Source organism: Phocoena phocoena, chromosome 2 (genome assembly GCF_963924675.1).
Source record: "Phocoena phocoena chromosome 2, mPhoPho1.1, whole genome shotgun sequence".
Classification (NCBI taxonomy): domain Eukaryota; kingdom Metazoa; phylum Chordata; class Mammalia; order Artiodactyla; family Phocoenidae; genus Phocoena; species Phocoena phocoena.
In genome coordinates, this window is record NC_089220.1 from 40,023,004 (window position 1) to 40,045,088 (window position 22,085).

At 37.8% G+C, this 22,085-nt stretch overlaps 2 protein-coding genes across 2 annotated transcripts in view; one reads left to right on the forward strand and one right to left on the reverse strand.

Annotated features, from left to right (window-relative positions):
- The window catches only part of SLC38A6 (solute carrier family 38 member 6), a 79,075-nt gene extending 71,010 nt beyond the window's left edge, over window positions 1–8,065 (reverse strand). Inside the window, exons 1-3 of the mRNA XM_065872537.1 lie at window positions 7,961–8,065; window positions 6,717–6,847; window positions 4,862–4,935 (exon numbers count right to left, since the gene is read on the reverse strand). Of these exons, the coding sequence (XP_065728609.1) occupies window positions 4,862–4,935; window positions 6,717–6,847; window positions 7,961–8,065 (310 nt within the window). The remainder of the gene's footprint in view (window positions 1–4,861; window positions 4,936–6,716; window positions 6,848–7,960) is intronic.
- Window positions 8,066–8,307: 242 nt separating this feature from the next.
- Window positions 8,308–22,044, forward strand: TRMT5 (tRNA methyltransferase 5). The gene is made up of 5 exons (XM_065872794.1): window positions 8,308–8,312; window positions 9,463–10,118; window positions 17,860–17,984; window positions 20,964–21,618; window positions 21,992–22,044. Exons 1-5 carry the CDS (start codon window positions 8,308–8,310, stop codon window positions 22,042–22,044), a joined length of 1,494 nt encoding a protein of 497 aa, XP_065728866.1.
- Window positions 22,045–22,085: the final 41 nt, after the last annotated feature.

Below are 22,085 nucleotides of genomic sequence, written 5' to 3' on the forward strand. Positions count from 1 at the left end.
TCCATGCAAACGGAGTATCCATGCAAATGGAAAAAGATACTCCATGCAAATGGAAATCAAAAGAAAGCTGGAGTAACAATTCTCATATCAGACAAAATAGACTTTAAAATAAAGACTATTAGAAGAGACAAAGAAGGACACTACATAATGATCAAGGGATCGATCCAAGAAGAAGATATAACAATTGTAAATATTTATGCACCCAACATAGGAGCACCTCAATACATAAGGCAAATACTAACAGCCATAAAAGGGGAAATCGACAGTAACACATTCATAGTAGGGGACTTTAACACCCCACTGTCACCAATGGACAGATCATCCAAACTGAAAATAAATAAGGAAACACAAGCTTTAAATGATACATTAAACAAGATGGACTTAATTGATATTTATAGGACATCCCATGCAAAAACAACAGAATACATATTTTTCTCAAGTGCTTATGGAACATTCTCCAGGATACATCATATCTTGGGTCACAAATCAAGCCTTGGTAAATTTAAGAAAATTGAAATTGTATCAAGTATCTTTTCCGACCACAATGCTATGAGACTAGATATCAATTATAGGAAAAGATCTGTAAAAAATACAAACACATAGAGGCTAAACAATACACTAATAACGAAGTGATCACTGAAGAAATCAAAGAGGAAATCAAAAAATACCTAGAAACAAATGACAATGGAGACACAACGACCCAAGGCCCATGGGATGCAGCAAAAGCAGTTCGAAGAGGGAAGTTTATAGCCATACGATCCTACCTTAAGAAACAGGAAACATCTCGAATAAACAACCTACCCTTGCACCTAAAGCAATTAGAGAAAAAAGAACAAAAAAAACCCAAAGTTAGCAGAAGGAAAGAAATCATAAAAATCAGATCAGAAATAAATGAAAAAGAAATGAAGGAAATTATAGCAAAGATCAATAAAACTAAAAGCTGGTTCTTTGAGAAGATAAAAAAATTGATTAGCCAGACTCATCAAGAAAAAAAGGGAGAAGACTCAAATCAACAGAATTAGAAATGAAAAAGGAGAAGTAACAACTGACACTGCAGAAATACAAAAGATCATGAGAGATTACTACAAGCAACTCTATGCTAATACAATGGACCACCTGGAAGAAATGGACAAATTCTTAGAAATGCACAACCTGCCAAGACTGAATCAGGAAGAAATAGAAAATATGAACAGACCAATCACAAGCACTGAAACTGAAACTGTGATTAAAAATCTTCCAACAAACAAAAGCCCAGGACCAGATGGCTTCACAGGTGAATTCTATCAAACATTTAGAGAAGAGCTAACACCTATCCTTCTCAAACTCTTTCAAAATATAAAGAGGAACACTCCCAAACTCATTCTACGAGGCCACCATCACCCTGATACCAAAACCAGACAAAGATGTCACCAAGAAAGGAAACTACAGGCCAATATCACTGATGAACATAGATGCAAAAATCCTCAACACAATACTAGGAAACAGAATCCAAAGGGACATTAAAAGGATCATACACCATGATCAAGTGGGGTTTATTCCAGGAATGCAAGGATTCTTCAATATACACAAATCAATCAACGTGATGCACCATATTAACAAATTGAAGGAGAAAAACCATATGATCATGTCAATAGATGCAGAGAAAGCTTCTGACAAAATTCAACACCCATTTATGTGTGTTGCATAAAAACCCTGCAGAAAGTAGGTATAGAGAGAACTTTTCTCAACATAATAAAGACCATATATGAGAAACCCACAGCCAACATAGTCCTCAATGGTGAAAAACTGAAACCAATTTCACTAAGATCAGGAACAAGACAAGGTTGCCCACTCTCACCACTCTCATTCAACATAGTTTTGGAAGTTGTAGCCACAGCAGTCAGAGAAGAAAAGGAAATAAAAGGAATCCAAATCGGAAAAGAAGAAGTAAAGCTGTCACTGCAGATGACATGATACTATACATACAGAATCCTAAAGATGCTACCAGAAAACTACTAGAACTCATCAATGATTTTGGTAAAGTAGCAGGATACAAAATTAATGCACAGAAATCTCTGGCATTCCTATACACTAATGATGAAAAATCAGAAAGTGAAATTAAGAAAACACTCCCATTTACCATTACAACAAAAAGAATAAAATATCTAGGAATAAACCTACCTAAGGAGACAAAAGACCGGTGCGCAGAAAATTATAAGACAGTGATGAAGGAAATTAAAGATGATACAAATAGATGGAGAGATATACCATGTTCCTGGATTGGAAGAAGCAACATTGTGAAAATGACTCTACTACCTAAAGCAATCTACGGATTCAATGCAATCCCTATCAAACTACCACTGGCATTTTTCACAGAACTAGAACAAAAAATTTCACAAGTTGTATGGAAACACAAAAGACCCCAAATAGCCAAAGCAATCTTGAGAAAGAAAAACGGAGCTGGAGGAATCAGGCTCCCTGACTTCAGACTATACTACAAAGTTACAGTAATCAAGACAGTATAGTACTAGCTCAAAAACAGAAATATAGATCAATGGAACAGTATAGAAAGCCCAGAGATAAACCCATGCACATATGGTCATCTTATCTTTGATAAAGGAGGCAGGAATATACAGTGGAGAAAGGACAGCCTCTTCAATAAGTGGTGGTGGGAAAACTGGACAGGTACATGTAAAAGTGTGAGATTAGAACACTCCGTAACACCATACACCAAAATAAGCTCAAAATGGATTAAAGACCTAAATGTAAGGCCAGAAACTATCAAACTCTTAGAGGAAAACATAGGCAGAACACTCTATGACATAAATCACAGCAAGGTCCCTTTTGACCCACCTCCTAGAGAAATGGAAATAAAAACAAAAATAAACAAATGGGACCTAATGAAGCTTAAACTTAAAAGCTTTTGCACAGCAAAGGAAATCATAAACAAGACCAAAAGACAACCCTCAGAATGGTAGAAAATATTTGCAAATGAAGCAACTGACAAAGGATTAATCTCCAAAATTTACAAGCAGCTCATGCAGCTCAGTAGCAAAAAAATAAACAACCCAATCCCAAAATGGGCAGAAGACCTAAATAGACATTTCTCCAAAAGAAGATATACAGATTGCCAACAAACACATGAAAGAATGGTCAACATCATTAATCATTAGAGAAATGCAAATCAAAACTACAATGAGATATCATCTCACACCTGTCAGAATGGCCATCATCAAAAAAATCTAGAAACAATAAACGCTGGAGAGGGTGTGGAGAAAAGGGAACACTCTTGCACTGCTGTTGGGAATGTGAATTGGTACAGCCACTATGGAGAACAGTATGGAGGTTCCTTAAAAAACTACAAATAGAACTACCATATGACCCAGCAATCCCACTACTGGGCATATACCCTGAGAAAACTATAATTCAAAAAGTGTCATGTACCAAAACGTTCACTGCAGCTCTATTTACAATAGCCAGGAGATGGAAGCAACCTAAGTGTCCATCATCGGATGAATGGATAAAGAAAATGTGGCACATATATACAATGGAATATTACTCAGCCATAAAAAGAAACGAAATTGAGTTATTTGTAGTGAGGTGGATGGACCTATAGTCTGTCATACAGAGTGAAGTAAGTCAGAAAGAGAAAGTCAAATACCATATGCTAACACATATATATGGAATCTAAGAAAGAAAAACATGTCATGAACAACCTAGGGGTAAGCTGGGAATAAAGATACAGACCTACTAGAGAATGGACTTGAGGATATGGGGAGGGGGAAGGGTAAGCTGTTACAAAGTGAGAGCGTGGCATGGACATATATACACTACCAAACGTAAGGTAGATAGCTAGTGGGAAGCAGCCACAGAGCACAGGGAGATCAGCTCGGTGCTTTGTGACCACCTAGAGGGGTGGGATAGGGACGGTCGGAGGGAGGGAGACGCAAGAGGGAAGAGATATGGGAACATATTTATACGTATAACGGATTCACTTTGTTATAAAGCAGAAACTAACACACCATTGTAAAGCAATTATACTCCAATACAGATGTTAAAAAAAAAAAAGACCATGACTGATGGACATAGAGTATTTGTTAATGCCAAAAGAAAAACCTTATGAAAGCAGTTCCGTAATTCATACACTTTTATTTATTGCAACTTAAAAGAACTTATTCAATAAATGACTGAACTGCATAATAAAGTTTCAAATGGAAAAAACTCATACACATATAAGGGGGGCAGAGATGGCAGTAGTAGATCTGGGAAGGTGTTCTCGAGGAGATGATCACCCTACGAGAAAGATGACCAGCATGAACACCTGTCTACTGCCCCATAACACAAGGTCTGGATCCTTTAAACACCTTTCAGGTGCTTCCCCTTATCTAACCCAGAAAACTATGTCACATGTTGTGCAGAAACGCAGGGAAGAATGCTGGTTTCCTCCTCCCATTCTGTCCTTGGATATTCCCCTGTAGGATTGGGTCTACATATCCTGACCTTTTGAAATTTTCCATTTCAACCATCCTACCTAATAATAATGTATGTCCGCTGGAAATTTGAGATTTGAGACAGACAATCCAATGTACATAGATATAATCACAATGGGCTACTTCATCAAATGAACCAGCATAGGGCTTCCCTGGTGGCACAGTGGTTGAGAGTCCGCCTGCCGATGCAGGGGACACGGGTTCGTGCCCCGGTCCGCAAAGATTCCAAATGCCATGGAGCGGCTAGGCCCGTGAGCCATGGCCACTGAGCCTGCGTGTCCGGAGCCTGTGCTCCGCAACGGGAGAGGCCACCACAGTGAGAGGCCCGCGTACTGCAAAAAAAAAAAAAAAAAAAAAAAAAAAAAAAACAATCATCATAACATTTTACTCACCTGTCTGAATACACAAACTAAGCAGGAGATGAACTGGGTAAGAAGCCAGGAGAGCGACTATCAGCAACAAGAAACTAAAATATAAAACAGCACATGGTCAAATCCCCCCAAATTTCTTTTTTATGGTATCTCATTCAAAAAACAATTTTTTTTTTCACATTGAAATGCTCAAAGGGACTGTCTTTAAGTAGTTGGATTATGGTCATTAAAGAAAGTAAGAAGATACTTTCTATATTTACCAAATTTTATTTAAACGAATATGTACTGCTTTTAAAACAAAACTCAGAAAAAAACCAAAGCTTATTTAAAACGAGAAAAGAATTTCCTTCTTTAGCACTCGTCTGCTAACTGCTGGTTTAGCCATTCAGTTATCTTGTAATACATCCCTTTTATAACTATTTTTCCTATTGTTAAGTCTAGAGAGAAGTTTCAGTTGTGAAATCTCATTGTCTTCTGTTTTCTTTCCTCTATCCCTCCCCTTCCAAAGATGTGTACCTCCCTATAATTTTGAATTAACACTGCATTTCCTAGCATCTATTAAACACACACTCACCAAACCAAACCAAAAAAATACAGTTAACACACTTCTAATGACACAATTTGAAAAATGTGCAATGTAATAATTGGAGTCCTCTAGCCAAAAGTATGAAAAGAAACAGCATGAATAATCCCCTACTTATTCTCAGGAAGGTACTGGCAGGACAAACTTCTAGAGAGCTGTCCTCAGTGGAGTGCTCCCGAAGTTGAAGAAATTCTATCTTTGTAGTCCACTTAATACTTGTTAATCAGTAGCAAAACTGAGAGGTGAAAGTACACTTGTCAACTGATGTCAGAGACCTCACAAAGTAACAGTTTGGCATCACCAAATGGAAACTGTGATATTCAGCAAGCACCCATTCAGTGGTATACATCTGCGTTTAAGACGCTGGAGTATAAAATGTGGTTTTTCAAAGGGAACTAAGAAATAAGTCCCATGATTATGTCTTGCCTAAGATGTCACACATAGCTTTGAAGTTTTAAAACTATGGAAGTCCGTGAATACATCCCATAATAAAAGCAAGTTGGTTTGCTAATCAAGCATTTCAAAATAAAGGCAAAAGTGAACCTAAATGAGACTGTGTATTTTATTTTTTTTGAGACTATGTATTTTAAATTTCCTAGAAAAATAGGTCTGCTTCTACTGACAAAACAAACTTGTTCATTCATTCTATTAAGCATGGTGCTAGATGCTAAGGATAAGGTCTAGTCCTAAAGGATTTCAGGGTTTAGTGGGGAAACTCACTTGCAAACAAATCATTATATTATAACAAAAGAATAAATATACAAAGTACTATGGAAGCACAGAAAAGACAGGAATGTCTTCTATCTTGGGCAAACTGGCATATGAGCTGAGTCTCAAAAGATGAGAAGGAATGAACACAGAATACATGTCTAGCCTCAGAAAGTGAAACAAGACTACTTAAGTAGGAAGAGAGAAGGAGATGTAGAGAAATGAAAGAATCATGTGCTTTATTTACACTCACCAAATCGCTCTTTATAAGTAATCTGCATGGCTGATAAACTTTGATTTACTTTGGCCAACTTGACACAACAAACAAGCCACTTCTTAAGGTTATAAACAAGTGTGGATCAAGTTTCCATTTTTTAAAATTAGCCACACTTTGGATGAAAAATACAAATTATGTAGCATCCCTCCAAGCTACAGACTAGCAACAATACAAGAGTAAGAGGAAAATGCTAAAACCCCAGAAATAACTAGAAATTGTATAACACCAGCTTCTGCTGCCTACCTCTTTGCTTCTCAGTGTACTATAAAAATGAAAAAAAAATAAGTAAAATAAGAAAAAAAACTCACCTAAATCCAAGGATACCAGTATGAGCCATAACATAAGCTAAGCCAAGGATGCCACTTCCTATGATGGCATTCATCAAATTAAACACTGAGAAACCAAATGAAACACCTGGGGATCCCTGTCTGTGAAGTTCCTGTAAGCACACAAATTTAATAAAGTGTTTGAATGGTGAAGTTCAAATTTCCTTCAGAAATGACTGACACGTTATGGAGAAAGTCTCTTACAAACCACAGGCATCATGTAACATACTAGCTGCTCAACCAGCACTGGTTTCCTTTCCTTCCCTTCTCACCGCTCACTAGTGCAGCTCCAGGAACCTAGTTTCCTGGGAAAATCATTGCCACCTGCATAGAGACCCGGTAGGCTTCAGGAATAGCCAAGACTAACCAACCTTGTGACTGCAAAAGATGAAGATAGGGTAAGACAGGGTGGGGACAGAGAGCAGGCAGATGGCCTCAAGCTCACGTGATTACTGAATCCCTGAGTCACCTTGGAGCTGCTGCAGACAACTGTTGCTCCCCAATTAGTAGGACTGCAAAACTAATCTCTATTTATACACTCAATGAATTAAGTCTGCCCAACTGGAAGGATGGTCAGGAATGCCATGCAATGACGATATAATAAATAGAAGCAATTCACATTGCTCTGGCGAGGATACACCCCAGAAAACACTCTCTTCTAAAATAGCATTCGGGAACAAAGTCCTAGAAACTGTTATTGCCCTGGGACTTGAGTTAAAGAGCCGAAGTGCCCACTGCACAGGCTTTAGGGCCAGGGAAGTCCTACATACTTATTACCAGGCCACCTCTGCTCCTTCACGGTTAAGGATCTTTGTATTAAGATGTTTACAGGTCCCCCAATGACTAAGCCGAGAAAAGAAAAATCTTGTGACTCTTGCAAAAAGCTCACAAGACTAGTGGAGGAAACGAGAAGCCGACAAAGATACTAACAAACAGCAGTGAGTTACATAACCGCGGGGCTGTTTCTCTGTGGGGTCCCCAGCCTCCACCCGCTGCTGCACCTCTTCCACCTGAGCCTGCACCTTTACTTCAGCTTCTCTTTCTAGGACACCTTAGGCTCCTATCACATTCAAGAACTCCGCCAGATCTCCTCGGAATCTCGGCTGCTGCCTTTGGGCCCCAAGCCCTCAGCTTCTCCCCTCTCCCCTTGCCATCCCCTTTCTTTTCCGGGTTTTATTTGGCAGGCACTTCAGAGAAGTGCCGGGAAGCGTGTGGAGCGAACTTACGTTGCTAAGCAACGGGCTCAACTCTTCCGCCTCCGCCTCTTCGGGCTGCCTGGCAGAGACAAACCAGCCGGGCTCAGTGTCCACGATCCCCCAGGGCGCCTCCATGCTGCTCACTGGCCGACTACCCAGTCCATCTACAAGCTACTACCCCAGCCCTCCCGTCGGGTAGTCGCGCCAAAGGCGGAGCTATGGTCCCAGCCCTTCCGGGTTCCCGTACCTCACCAGGGCCGGGAAGAAAGGAGGAATCGACGTCATCTGATGACGCTCGCCCCTCGGCGGCGAACATTGATGGTGTCATCGAGGGCCCGCCCACCCGCCGGCGACCCATTTCCGAGCTGCACCAGAGCATGAGGTGAGGGTCTGGTCTTGGAGCCAGCTGCTGGGCGACGCAGAGAAATGAGATGGTGACGTTGGTGAGATGGCGGCCGCGGTGCCCTTGATAGTTCGAAGAGGCTGAGGGTATGGTGGCGGTACGGGTCCGCTCGGGGCTGCTCTCCGCCTCGCGCTCTCTGGGCGCGGAAACGTCACGAGGTCACCCACCATCTGGTGCGGAGCCTAGGTCTGAGTACGGCGGAGTGAGGAGTGTTTCATCTTTTCAAAAGCTTTTCGATAGAGCCTTTAGCCACATTTTACATGCGGAAAGACGAGACTCACAATAAGTAATTTACCCAAGATCACACCTCTGGTTAACTTCTAGACCCAGTTTGAACCCTGACTGTGAACTTTGACAGTTGCTTTACAGGGTTCCCGGGGAGGGCCCTTTTTTCTGACAATTACTTCTTCGGTATTCCAGAAGGCAAAATTAATAACTGATACTGCTACTGGGATGTGCATATAACACTTAGCAAAGTTCTCGTCCTCAAAATACTGAAACCTCTAGTTATAGGCAGGACTTGTGGCAGTAAAACATCGAAGACATTGAGATAGATTAAGAGCGCAGGCGCTGGATTTTAATCCTCGCTCAGCCACTTACCAGCAACGAGACTTCGGGTCAATTTACCTACTTCTGAGCTTTAGTTTACTCGTATACAAGATGAGAATGTGATACCACACACCTTGACAATGTGCATAAAGCATTTAGTACAACATCTGGCCCATTAAGCATCCATAAGAATATCCTTTTAAAAATTGACATTGGTAAAATCGTAAATATAGTGACCATTTCGTTTAGAGATGATCCTTTAACTTAAACTTCAGCCTTCTAATTCCAAACATATTCTGTAGAAAATTGTGGGTGGGGAGGTTTATTGACTATAGGGAGGGTGATGGATCACTAAGCCCTAGTCCTGGCAGCAGGTGGATTGAAGGTTCAAATCTTCCAGTCATCCTGTCCTAGAAAAGATAGTATACTTCTCACATACCACTAAAAGTTTTAATTATCAGCATTTAGCAGGCTATTTAAAACAGTAGTGAATTAAAATTTTTATCCTCAAGACCTATTGTGAACATGTTAAGTTAGTTTGTAACTTTATGGTATTTCTTTTAATTAATACTTTTTTTAGGATCTTATGGAGGCCATTTGGATTCTCAAGAAGACTTCTCAAAGTGGAAAGCTGTAGAATAACTGAAGCAGAATCATTGAGTCCACTAGCTTGGGCATCACTGATACAGAAGCTTAGCAGAACACCTGGTATTTTCTTGTTGGATCAAAGAAAAAGATTCTCAACCATGCCTGAAATAGAAACAAATCAGAGAGACTCTGAATTGTTTTCACCCCCCTCTGATGTTCGAGGAATGACAGAACTTGATAGAACAGCTTTTAAAAAGACAGTCACCATCCCGGTGCTTAAAGTGAGGAAAGAAATAGTCAATAAATTGATGCGATCCCTTAAAAGGGCAGCACTGCAGCGCCCAGGCATAAAACGTGTGATTGAAGATCCAGAAGATGAAGAAAGTAGACTAATTATGTTGGATCCCTATAAAATGTTTACTGATGATTCCTTTGAGAAGGGAGAACTCAGTATTTTAAAGCAGCTGAATGTCAATCCACAGATATCTAAATATAACTTGGAACTAACTTATGAAAACTTTAAGTCAGAAGAAATCTTGAAAGCTGTGCTTCCTGAAGGTCAAGATGTGACTTCAGGGTTTAGCAGAGTTGGACATATTGCCCACCTGAACCTTCGAGATCATCAACTGCCTTACAAGCATTTAATTGGTAGGTATGTCTCAGTAATATTCACATATTAGAAAGCAATTAGCAAGTTCTAATTTTTGTTTAAAAAATTTTTTTTTAATGCTGAATTACAGAATCAGGACATTTTATTTTAATTTGAAGCTGGATCTTAAGCTACATATTCTTTCTTTTGAGGGCCATTTTGGAATACTCTTCCCAGAGTCATAGCAATCTCTAAATATCAATTCAAGCTTTTGTGTACACAATACGTAAGCATAAACTTGAATCACTTGCTTTTGTAGAACTCTTTGGCAGTTTATTATTTTGGTATACAGGACTTGTTAGTCCTTCAGGACTATGTTGAATGCTAGGTTTCGTGAGTGTTTCATAGTCAGAAGGGCAAGACACTGTTTAGTCATGCTTTCATTGATTCAGTTACCTGAGCCTCTTCTGTATGTCAGGCACCATACTTTTTTAGTGTTCCTAGCCTTTTAGAAACACTGCTGTGTATCTCTCTTACCTCTGTAGCCCAAAGTTGAAGCGTGGGTCTTTTATGCTTTGGGATAAGAAAGAACTAGAAGACTAATCAAAATCGCACTTGTTCTTATATAAATATTTAATGTCCATGCATTCTCCAGATTAATTTTTTTTAATGTAGAGTAATTGTCAGAACTTCTGAGAATTATTTTCAGTTTTAAAATGTAGTGCTCAGTGTTTTGCATGGGTAGGATTTCAGAACTATGCTATTATGCATTTCCTTTGTTTTTACTGATGAAAGGAGCTGATAATGCATAGTGATAACATAATAAATACTTAAGCAGATCCTTATAATTATGACCAGGTGCAAATGTCAAGTATAGGCTTTCCTATGAGTCATTGCCTATCCTAACTCAACATTCCTTTTAGCACTCTTATTTTATAAACTCTCTTTCATAAAGGGGCACTCATAGATTAAAAGTGAAATATTTTCATACAGTGGTAATTCTAAAGCTATTACTATAGACCTTCAGAATATTTTTTTTATTTCATTCATTTCAAACTAACTTCTGTACCTTAAAAATTGAGTTCTGATACCTGAAGCAGAACAAGATAAGAACAGCTATTGACAAGAGTTTATTGACATTATCATATTCAAAATCAGGTATTTAACTACCAGAGAGAACTTGGACAAATTCTGGTTGTATTTAAGCATATTTGTATTATGGAGTACTTTATACTAACTTACAGATCAAGTTATCTTTCCTTATACAATGAGATAGTGTACAGATTCTTTTTTTTTAATTTAATTTAATTTATTTTTTTATATAGCAAGTTCTTATTAGTCATCCATTTTATACACATCAGTGTATACATGTCAATCCCAATCTCCCAATTGATACCACTACCCCCACCACCCCCTGCCGCTTTCCCCCCTTGGTGTCCATACGTTTGTTCTCTACATCTGTGTCTCACTTTCTGCCCTGCAGAACGGTTCATCTGTACCATTTTTCTAGGTTCCACATATATGCATTAATATACGATATTTGTTTTTCTCTTTCTGACTTACTTCACTATGTATGACAGACTCTAGGTCCATCGACATCTCTACAAATGACCCAATTTCATTCCTTTTTATGACAAATATTCCATTGTATATATGTACCACACCTTCTTTATCCATTTGTCTGTCGATGGGCATATAGGTTGCTTCCATGACCTGGCTACTGTAAATAGTGCTGCAATGAACATTGGGGTGCATGTGTCTTTTTGAATTGTGGTTTTCTCTGGATATATGCCCAGTATGGTAATTCTATTTTCAGTTTTATAAGGAACCTCCATACTGTTCTCCATAGTAGCTGTATCAATTTACATTCCCACCAACAGTGCAAGAGGGTTCCCTTTTCTCCACACCCTCTCCAGCATTTGTTGTTTGTAGATTTTCGGATGATGCCCATTCTAACTGGTGTGAGGTGATACCTCATTGTACTTTTGATTTGCATTTCTCTAATAGTGATGTTGAGCAGCTATTCATGTACTTCTTGGCCATCTGTATGTCTTCTTTGGAGAAATGTCTATTTAGGTCTTCTGCCCATTTTTGGATTGGGTTGTTTGTTTTTTTAATATTGAGCTGCATGAGCTGTTTATATATTTTGGAGATTAATCCTTTGTCCGTTGATTCGTTTGCAAATATTTTCTCCCATTCTGAGGGTTGTCTTTTCGTCTCGTTTATGGTTTCCTTTGCTGTGCAAAAGCTTTTAAATTTCATTAGGTCGCATTTGTTTATTTCTGTTTTTATTTCCATTACTCTAAGAGATGGATCAAAAAAGATCTTGCTGTGATTTATGTCAAAGAGTGTTCTTCCTATGTTTTCCTCTAAGAGTTTTATAGTGTCTGGTCTTACATTTAGGTCTCTAATCCATTTTGAGTTTATTTTTGTGTATGGTGTTAGGGAGTGTTCTAATTTCAATCTTCTACATGTAGCTGTCCAGTTTTCCCAGCGCCACTTATTGAAGAGACTGTCTTTTCTCCATTGTATATCCTTGCCTCCCTTGTCATAGATTAGTCGACCATCGGTGCACAGGTTTATCTCTGGGCTTTCTATCTTGTTCCATTGATCTATATTTCTGTTTTTGTGCCAGTACCATATTGTCTTGATTACTGTAGCTTTGTAGTATAGTCTGAAGTCAGGGAGTCTGATACCTCCAGCTCCTCTTCTTTCCCTCAAGACCGCTTTGGCTATTTGGGGTCTTTTCTGTCTCCATACAAATTTTAAGATTTTTTGTTCTAGTTCTGTAAAAAATGCCATTGGTAATTTGATAGGGATTGCATTGAACCTGTAGATTGCTTTGGGTAGTATAGTCATTTTCACAATATTGATTCTTCCAATCCAAGAACATGGTATATCTCTCCATCTGTTGGTATCATCTTTAATTTCTTTCATCAGTGTCTTATAGTTTTCTACATACAGGTCTTTTGTCTCCCTAGGTAGGTTTATTCCCAAATATTTTATTATTTTTGTTGCAATGGTAAATGGGAGTGTTTCCTTAATTTCTCTTTCAGATTTTTCATCATTAGTATATAGGAATGCAAGAGATTTCTGTGCATTAATTTTGTATCCTGCAACTTTACCAAGTTCATTAATTAGCTCTAGTGGCATCTTTAGGATTCTCTGTGTATAGTATCATGTCATCTGCAAACAGTGACAGTTTTACTTCTTCTTTTCCAATTTGTATTCCTTTTATTTCTTTTTCTCCTCTGATTGCTGTGCCTAGGACTTCCAAAACTATGTTGAATGATAGTGGTGAGAGTGGACATCCTTGTCTTGTTCCTGATCTTAGAGGAAATGCTTTCAGTTTTTCACCGTTCAGAATGATGTTTGCTGTGGGTTTGTCATATATGGCCTTTATTATGTTGAGGTAGGTTCCCTATATGCCCACTTTCTGAAGAGTTTATCATAAATGGATGTTGAATTTTGTCAAAAGCTTTTCCTGCATCTATTGAGATGATCATATGGTTTTTATTCTTCAATTTGTTAATATGGTGTATCACACTGATTGATTTGCATATATTGAAGAATCTTTGCAGCCCTGGGATAAATCCCACTTGATCATGCTGTATGATCCTTTTAATGTGTTGTTGGATTCTGTTTGCTAGTATTTTGTTGAGGATTTTTGCATCTATATTCATCAGTGATATTGGTCTGTAATTTTCTTTTTTTGTAGTATCTTTGTCTGGTTTTGGTATCAGGGTGATGGTGGCATCATAGAATGAGTTTGGGAGTGTTCCTTCCTCTGCAATTCTTGGAAGAGTTTGAGAAGGATGGGTGTTAGCTCTTCTCTAAATGTTCGACAGAATTCACCTGTGAAGCCATCTGGTCCTGGACTTTTGTTTGTTGGAAGATTTTTAATCACAGTTTCAATTTCATTACTTGTGGTTGGTCTGTTAATACTTTCTATTTCTTCCTGGTTCAGTCTTGGAAGGTTATACCTTTCTAAGAATTTGTCCATTTCTTCCAGGTTGTCCATTTTATTGGCATAGAGTTGCTGTAGTAGTCTCTTAGGATACTTTGTATTTCTGCAGTGTCTGTTGTAACTTCTCCTTTTTCATTTCTAATTTTACTGATTTGAGTCCTCTCCCTCTGTTTCTTGATGAATTTGGCTAATGGTTTATCAATTTTATCTTCTCAAAGAACCAACTTTTAGTCTTATTGATCTGTGCTTTTGTTTTCTTTGTTTCTATTTCATTTATTTCTCTCTGATCTTTATGATTTCTTTCCTTCTGCTAACTTTGGGTTTTGTTTGTTCCTTCTCTAGTTCCTTTAGGTGTAAGGTTAGATTGTTTATTTGAGATTTTTCTAATTTCTTGAGGTAGGCTTGTATAGCTATAAAGTTCCCTCTTAGAACTGCTTTTGCTGCATCCCATAGGTTTTGGATCATCATGTTTTCATTGTCATTTGTCTCTAGTTATATTTTGATTTCCTCTTTGATTTCTTCAATGATCTCTTGGTTATTTAGTAACGTATTGTTTAGCCCTCATGTGTTTGTGTTTTTTACGTTTTTTCCCTGTAATTCATTTCTAATCTCATAGCGTTGTGGTCAGAAAAGATACTTGATATGATTTCAATTTTCATAAATTTACTAAGGCTTCATTTGTGAACCAAGATGTGATCTATCCTGGAGAATGTTCCGTGCGCCCTTGAGAAGAAAGTGTAATGTGCTGTTTTTGGATGGAATGTCCTATAAATATCAATTAAATCTATGTAGTCTATTGTGTCATTAAAGCTTATGGTACCTTATTAATTTTCTGTTTGGAAGATCTGTTTATTGGTGTAAGTGAGGTGTTAAAGTCCCCCACTATTATTGTGTTACTGTCGATTTCCTCTTTTATAACTGTTAGCAGTTGCCTTATGTATTGAGGTGCCCCTATGTTGGGTGCATATATATTTATAATTATTATATCTTCTTCTTGGATTGATCCCTTGATCATTATGTAGTGTCCTTCCTTGTCTCTTGTAACATTCTTTATTTTAAAGTCTATTATATCTGATATGAGTATTGCTACTCCAGCTTTCTTTTGATTTCCATTTGCATGGAATATCTTTTTCCATCCCCTCACTTTCAGTCTGTATGTTTCCCTAGGTCTGAAGTGGGTCTCTTTTAGATAGCATATATATGGGCCTTGTTTTTGTATCCATTTAGCAAGCTTGTGTCTTTTGTTTGGAGCATTTAATCCATTCAGCTTTAAGGTAATTATCGATATGTATGTTCCTATGACCATTTTCTTAATTGTTTTGGGTTTTTGTAGGTCCTTTTCTTCTCTTTTGTTTCCCACTTAAAGAAGTTCCTTTAGCATTTGTTGTAGAGCTGGTCTGGTGGTGCTGAATTCTCTTAGCTTTTACTTGTCTGTAAAGCTTTTGATTTCTCCATTGAATCTGAATGAGATTCTTGCCAGGTTGAGTAATCTTGGTTGTAGGTTCTTCCCTTTTGTCACTTTAAGTATATCATGCCACTCCCTTCTGGCTTGTAGAGTTTCTGCTGAGAAATCAGCTGTTAACCTTATGGGAGTTCCCTTGCTGCTCTCAATAATTTTTGTCTTTAATTTTTGCCAATTTGATTACTGTGTGTCTCGGTGTGTTTCTCCTTGAGTTTATCCTGTATGGGACTCTCTGCACTTCCTGGACTTGGGTGGCTATTTCCTTTCCCATGTTAGGGAAGTTTTCAACTATAATCTCTTCAAATATTTCCTCGGGTCCTTTCTCTCCCTCTTCTCCTTCTGGGACCCCTATAATGCAAATGTTGTTGCGTTTAATGTTGTCCCAGACGTCTCTTAGGCTGTCTTCATTTCTTTTCATTCTTTTTTCTTTATTCTATTCCGCAGCAGTGAATTCCACCATTCTGTCTTCCAGGTGACTTATCCATTCTTCTGCCTCATTTATTCTGCTATTGATTCCTTCTAGTGTAGTTTTCGTTTCAGTTATTGTATTGTTTATCTCTGTTTGTTCTTTAATTCATCTAGGTCTTTGTTAAACATGTCTTGCTTCTTCTCGATCTTTGCCTCCATTCTTTTTCCGAGGTCCTGGATCATCTTCACTATCATTATTCTGAATTCTTTTTCTGGAAGGTTGCCTATCTCCACTTCATTTGGTGGTTTTTCTGGGGTCTTATCTTTTTCCTTCATCTGGTACATAGCCCTCTGCCTTTTCATCTTGTCTATCTTTCTGTGAATGTGGTTTTTGTTCCACAGGCTGCAGGATTGTAGTTCTTGCTTCTGTTGTCTGTCTTCTGGTGGATGAGGCTATCTAAGAGGCTTGTGCAAGTTTCCTGATGGGCAGGACTTGTCGTGGGTACAACTGGCTGTTGCTCTGGTGGGCAGAGCTCAGTAAAACTTTAATCCACTTGACTGCTGATGGGTGGGGCTGGTTTCCCTCCCTGTTGGTTGTTTGGCCTGAGGTGACCCAACACTGGAGCCTACCCGGGCTCTTTGGTGGGGCTAATGGCGTACTTTGGGAGGGCTCACGCCAAGGAGTACTTCCGAGAACTTCTGCTGCCAGTGTCCTTGTCCCCACTGTGAGCCACAGCCCTCCCCCCCGCCTCTGCAGGAGACCCTCCAACACTAGCTGGTAGGTCTGGTTCAGTCTCCTATGGGGTCACTGCTCCTTCCCCTGGGTCCCAATACGCACACTACTTTGTGTGTGCCTTCCAAGAGTGGAGTCTCTCTTTCCCCCAGTCCTGTCGAAGTCCTGCAATGAAATCCCACTAGCCTTCAAAGTCTGATTCTCTAGGAATTCCTCCTCCTGTTGCCAGACCCCCAGGTGCGGAAGCCTGCCGTGGGGCTCAGAACCTTCACTCCAGTGGGTGGACTTCTGTTGTATAAGTGTTCTCTAGTTTGTGAGTCACCCACCCAGGAGTTACGGGATTTGATTTTATTGTGATTGCACCCCTGCTACCATCTCATTGTGGCTTCTCCTTTGTCTTTGGATGTGGCGTATCATTTTTGGTGAGTTCTAGTGTCTTTCTGTCGATGATTGTTCAGCAGTTATTTGTGATTCCAGTGTTCTCACAAGAGGGAGTGAGAGCACATCCTTCTATTCCGCCATCTTGAACCAATCAGTGTATAGGTTCTTATAAATTTTTAAAGTGCTGACAAAACTGTAGACTTTGATTATAGGGCATCAGTATACCATTGCTGGTGTACTTTATCCTTGTAGCTTTTTCTGCTCTGGCAAATATTTGACATAAAGAACAATTTAAGTAAATGGACATTTTATTTAGATAAAACTCTAAAGAATCTATGTTTCTTTTATTTGAAAACATTATTTTGCTGGTATGTGTTTCCAAAGTGGAAGTACCTGTTTCAAATACAGAATCAAGCAAACATTTGGTTTGAGGCCAATGAGGACAGGCTGGTGTTTTCTGGGACCATTTGTTCCCAAAGTCCTTACATCTCTTCCTTCTGTTTTTTAACCAGTTCCCTATGGTCTACCTGTTTGCTTACTGCTGTATTGATACATTTGAGAAGACTAAGTAAAAGACATGGAAAAATATTAGGTAGAACAAAACTTCTCAAAAATTTTTTTTATAAATGTACCCACACATTTTTTGTGTGTGTTTGCATTGGGGGCTGTCAGACATTAACTTTAGTAATCTGTTGAATTTTTAGAATTGCATGCCTCTTTACACATTCTAGATGCAGGTTTTGTCTATAAACCAAAAGAAAGTATAGTTCACATCAATTTCATACTTGCAGTTTTAGCTTTTATTTTGCAACCAAACGGCAATATTTATTATGAATTCTCTGCTTTTAGGCCAAGTTATGATTGACAAAAATCCAGGAATCACCTCAGTGGTAAATAAAATTAATAACATTGATAATACTTACCGAAATTTCCAAATGGAAGTGCTATCTGGAGAGGAGAATATGATGACCAAGGTATGGAGTATTTTATTGTCTCCTAATATAGTGTATATCAAGATTAATGTTTGAAATCAGAATAGATAACAAAGATTAAGAATATATAATAAATACCCAGTATTGATGAATATGTGAGAATGTGAGCATTTACATATACTATTGATGGGAGTGCAAATTTGATACAGTCAGGAAGAGTATATGGTAATATATTGCAGTTTTGAATAGATACATCCTTTGACCTAGCATTCCATTTATAGGAAGTTATCTCAAGGATATAATTGGACAAAACTGTAATGATGTACGTACTAGGTTCTGCATCATTTTTTTTTTTTTTTCCTTTTTTGGTTGCACCACGTGGCATGTGGGATCTTAGTTCCCCACCAGGGATCAAACCCCCACCCCCTGTAGTGGAAGCACGGAGTGTTAACCACTGGACTGCCAGGGAAGTCCCTGCATCATTTTTATAATAATAAATAAAACAAACAAAGAAATGGAAACAATCTAAATGTCATCAGTAGATAATTGATTACATTTTGGTATAACAATACAACGGAATACTTCATCATTAAAGATTATTTATATTTAGCTCCATACTTAAAATAAATTGTCCACTGACACGTTAAGTGACAAAAAATAAGTTGTAGAATAGTATATATAACGTAGTTACATTTTAACTATGATAATTTTAAGTATGTAAATATGCGTATACACCAGAACATTAACAGTGAGCATATTTTTACTTGGTATAGTTACTGGTGACCTTTGTTATCATCTGTATACTTTTCTACTGAGCACATATTTCTTTTATAAGAAAAACAAAACAAATCTATTTCAAAGAAAAAATAATTTAAAATATGTAGGAACAGATTCCTGGTATAAACCACTTCCTTATTTTCCACCCCCCAAATCCTCTGAAGTGTTGGATATAATAAACCTTTTTTAGCCCCTTAGATAATTACATGTTAACATCATGTGAAATTTTGTACCCAAGCTAAGAAATAGGTTAAACTCTCTCCATAATTTTAATAACAAAAGCCACTCTTAAAGTGTTAGTCATATCTTTCAAACAGGACTTTATAAAACTCAGGAGAGAACTTATGCAAAATAATTTTAAGATTCTGGGCCAATATTTCTCCAGAATTTAATAGTGTCAGGATATTAAAATACCATTTACTACACACTTATTTTAGGTCCTGAGCTAAATGCTTTAAATATAACAAATCCTAAGAGACCCACAAGATAATGGTTGTTGTTATTCATATTCTCTTTACGCAGATGAAATAACTAGGAATGGCTGAGCAGAGTGTTTGGAGCAAGGCTTCTGACTTGAGTCCATGCATGCATGGTCTTTCCTTGTATACCAAACCTCCACTGCCTACTACTTGTGTATAATGTATGAGGTCTGTTATGGCAAGCAAGATTTGAATATGAATCCTTTGGTAATAACAGTGCTTATCTCAGCTGACATGAAGACCTACTAAACGTTAGGCATACCCTGATTGAACATTGTGCGTGTTATTTTCTTGGTACTGACCCTTAGGGTAACAGATAGTATCATTCTTCTCATAAAGAACATCTAAAAGTTCTGAGAAACTTCTGTAATTTTATAAATGCCTTGTGATTGATTTCCTAAGTCAACTAAAGCTTGTTCTTAAGGACATACTTTATACCTAATATTTATACTGTCAAATAAATGTAAAAACTCAATATAATTTCTTTGCTCCAAACAGAATCACATTTAAGTTTAACTTTAGGAGCTCATGCAACATTTAAGTAGTATGTGTGTATATTGTGAGGTAAAAAGATTCCTAAAGTGAATCTGCTGAAAGTCATGCTTAACTAAGGGAGCGAGATATCAAAGACAGCATGATAAAACCAGAGGGATACTTAGAATCTAATTTTTTAAGCTAGAACTGTGATTCACACTAAAGAGCTTAAAAGGGGAGTAGAAAGGAGATTTCGGAAAAAGCATCCCAAGACATATTTAAGCGTTCCAAGTTATATACCTAGAAAGACTTTTAGTTGGCAGAATCATAAAGAAACATTTCCAATACTGGAACCTTAGTAATATGGCCAGAGCATCTGATGTGGTCAGGAAGAAAAAAATATGTACAAATTTGGAATTAAGGTCCATGAAGAGAGAATACAGAAGATATCTCTATCATATTTATAGAACTTAGGAACTTTCTGGCCTTTGATTCTTCATCTATTAAAATAAGGGGCTTAAGATGATGGGTGAGGTCACATTCTACAACTATAATTTTAGTTTTGTTTTCTGTTTTCTATCATGTTTATGATAATCCCCAAAGAAATGCTGCAAAGTCTTAATTTTGTTCAAAACATTGCTTCACTGTATGTATTTAGTTTATCCATGAAAACTCAGATTTGGGAAAGGAGAAAGTAGGGGAATAATTTGTTCTATACACTGGCTCTATTTATAGACATGAAACCTGCAAAGTCCAAGTAACTGTCTGAAAACATAGTAAAATACCTCCAAATTCAATGACATATGACACATCTATCGTGACTCCCCCTGACAAACTGAAAACTAAGGAGGGAAGCTTGCTTGCTGTGTGGAAGTGCTGTCTGCAACTTAGCTACCCACCATGAAGATATGTGTAGTGTGTTCTTTCAAAGTATAGGGTATTTTTCTATCAGGTGACAGGAGAGAGTATAATTAAGCCAGTCAATTGGCCTATCTGAAAAATTCCTAGTGTGATTGGAGAACCACTTTATAGCCCTTTAGGATGAGATAAAGAACCATTTGGCTTTGAAGAGATAACTTTTCTCATGAAAACTTCTAATGCAAGATATTAAGTGGCCTCAAGTATAGCATAAACACCAGAATTCTAATTAAAATGCCTTTAAATGCACTGCTGTTTTGCTCTTAATAATACTAAATTTAAATGTGTGTATGTCTGTGAGTGCATCCATCCGATATCAGTGACTAGAACTTAAGACTAAGCAGTTTAACCAAAAGCATAATACCTTTTTCAGGTTCGAGAGAACAACTACACTTATGAATTTGATTTTTCAAAAGTCTATTGGAATCCTCGTCTCTCCACAGAACACAGCCGTATCACAGAACTTCTCAAACCTGGGGATGTCCTATTTGATGTTTTTGCTGGGGTTGGGCCCTTTGCCATTCCAGTAGCAAAGAAAAACTGCACTGTATTTGCCAATGATCTCAATCCTGAATCCCATAAATGGTTACTACACAATTGTAAATTAAATAAAGTGGACCAAAAGGTGAAAGTCTTTAACTTGGATGGGAAAGACTTCCTCCAAGGACCAGTCAGAGAAGAATTAATGCAGCAGCTGGGACCACTGTCAAAAGAAAGAAAACACGCTGTGCACATTGTCATGAACTTGCCAGCAAAGGCTATTGAGTTTCTCAGTGCTTTCAAATCACTCTTAGATGGACAGCCATGCGGCAGTGAGCTTTTTCCCATTGTGCACTGTTACAGCTTTTCCAAAGATGCTAATCCCGCTAAGGATGTTCAGCAACGAGCTGGAACTGTGTTAGGCATCACCTTGGAGGCATGCAGTTCAGTTCACCTAGTAAGAAATGTGGCCCCTAACAAGGAAATGTTATGCATCACTTTTCGGATTCCTGCTGCTATACTTTACAAGAACCAGACCCTAAATGGAGGTGAGCAATTTCTGGGAAATTAAATGTAAGCTGTAATACTTTTCATATAACTTTCTGGGGCTACATATATATTTTATATTATTTTTTAAACTTGGAAATAGGTTAAACTCATTCTAGTTAGATATTTCAGTTCAAGACCCCTTGCCATCCAATTGTGACTACTTTCTCACAATTTTACAAATTTTAGTATGATTTACTGTTCAGTCTAGTAGAAGTCTACTTCATTAAACTAATAAATCCGCAGGAATGTTACTCTTTCATGTGTAAGTTAATTAGATTAAAAATCTGTAAAATGCCTGTATTACTTGCTTTTTAAAAGTATTTTCAAATGTTAAGTATCTTACCTAATATAGATTTTCTGGATTTGTTACAGACAATCATGAAGATCCACCTATTAAACGCCAGAGGACAGATAAAGACTTTTAGGAAGAAAAAACACAAATTGCTTCAATCACTTAATTGGAAAT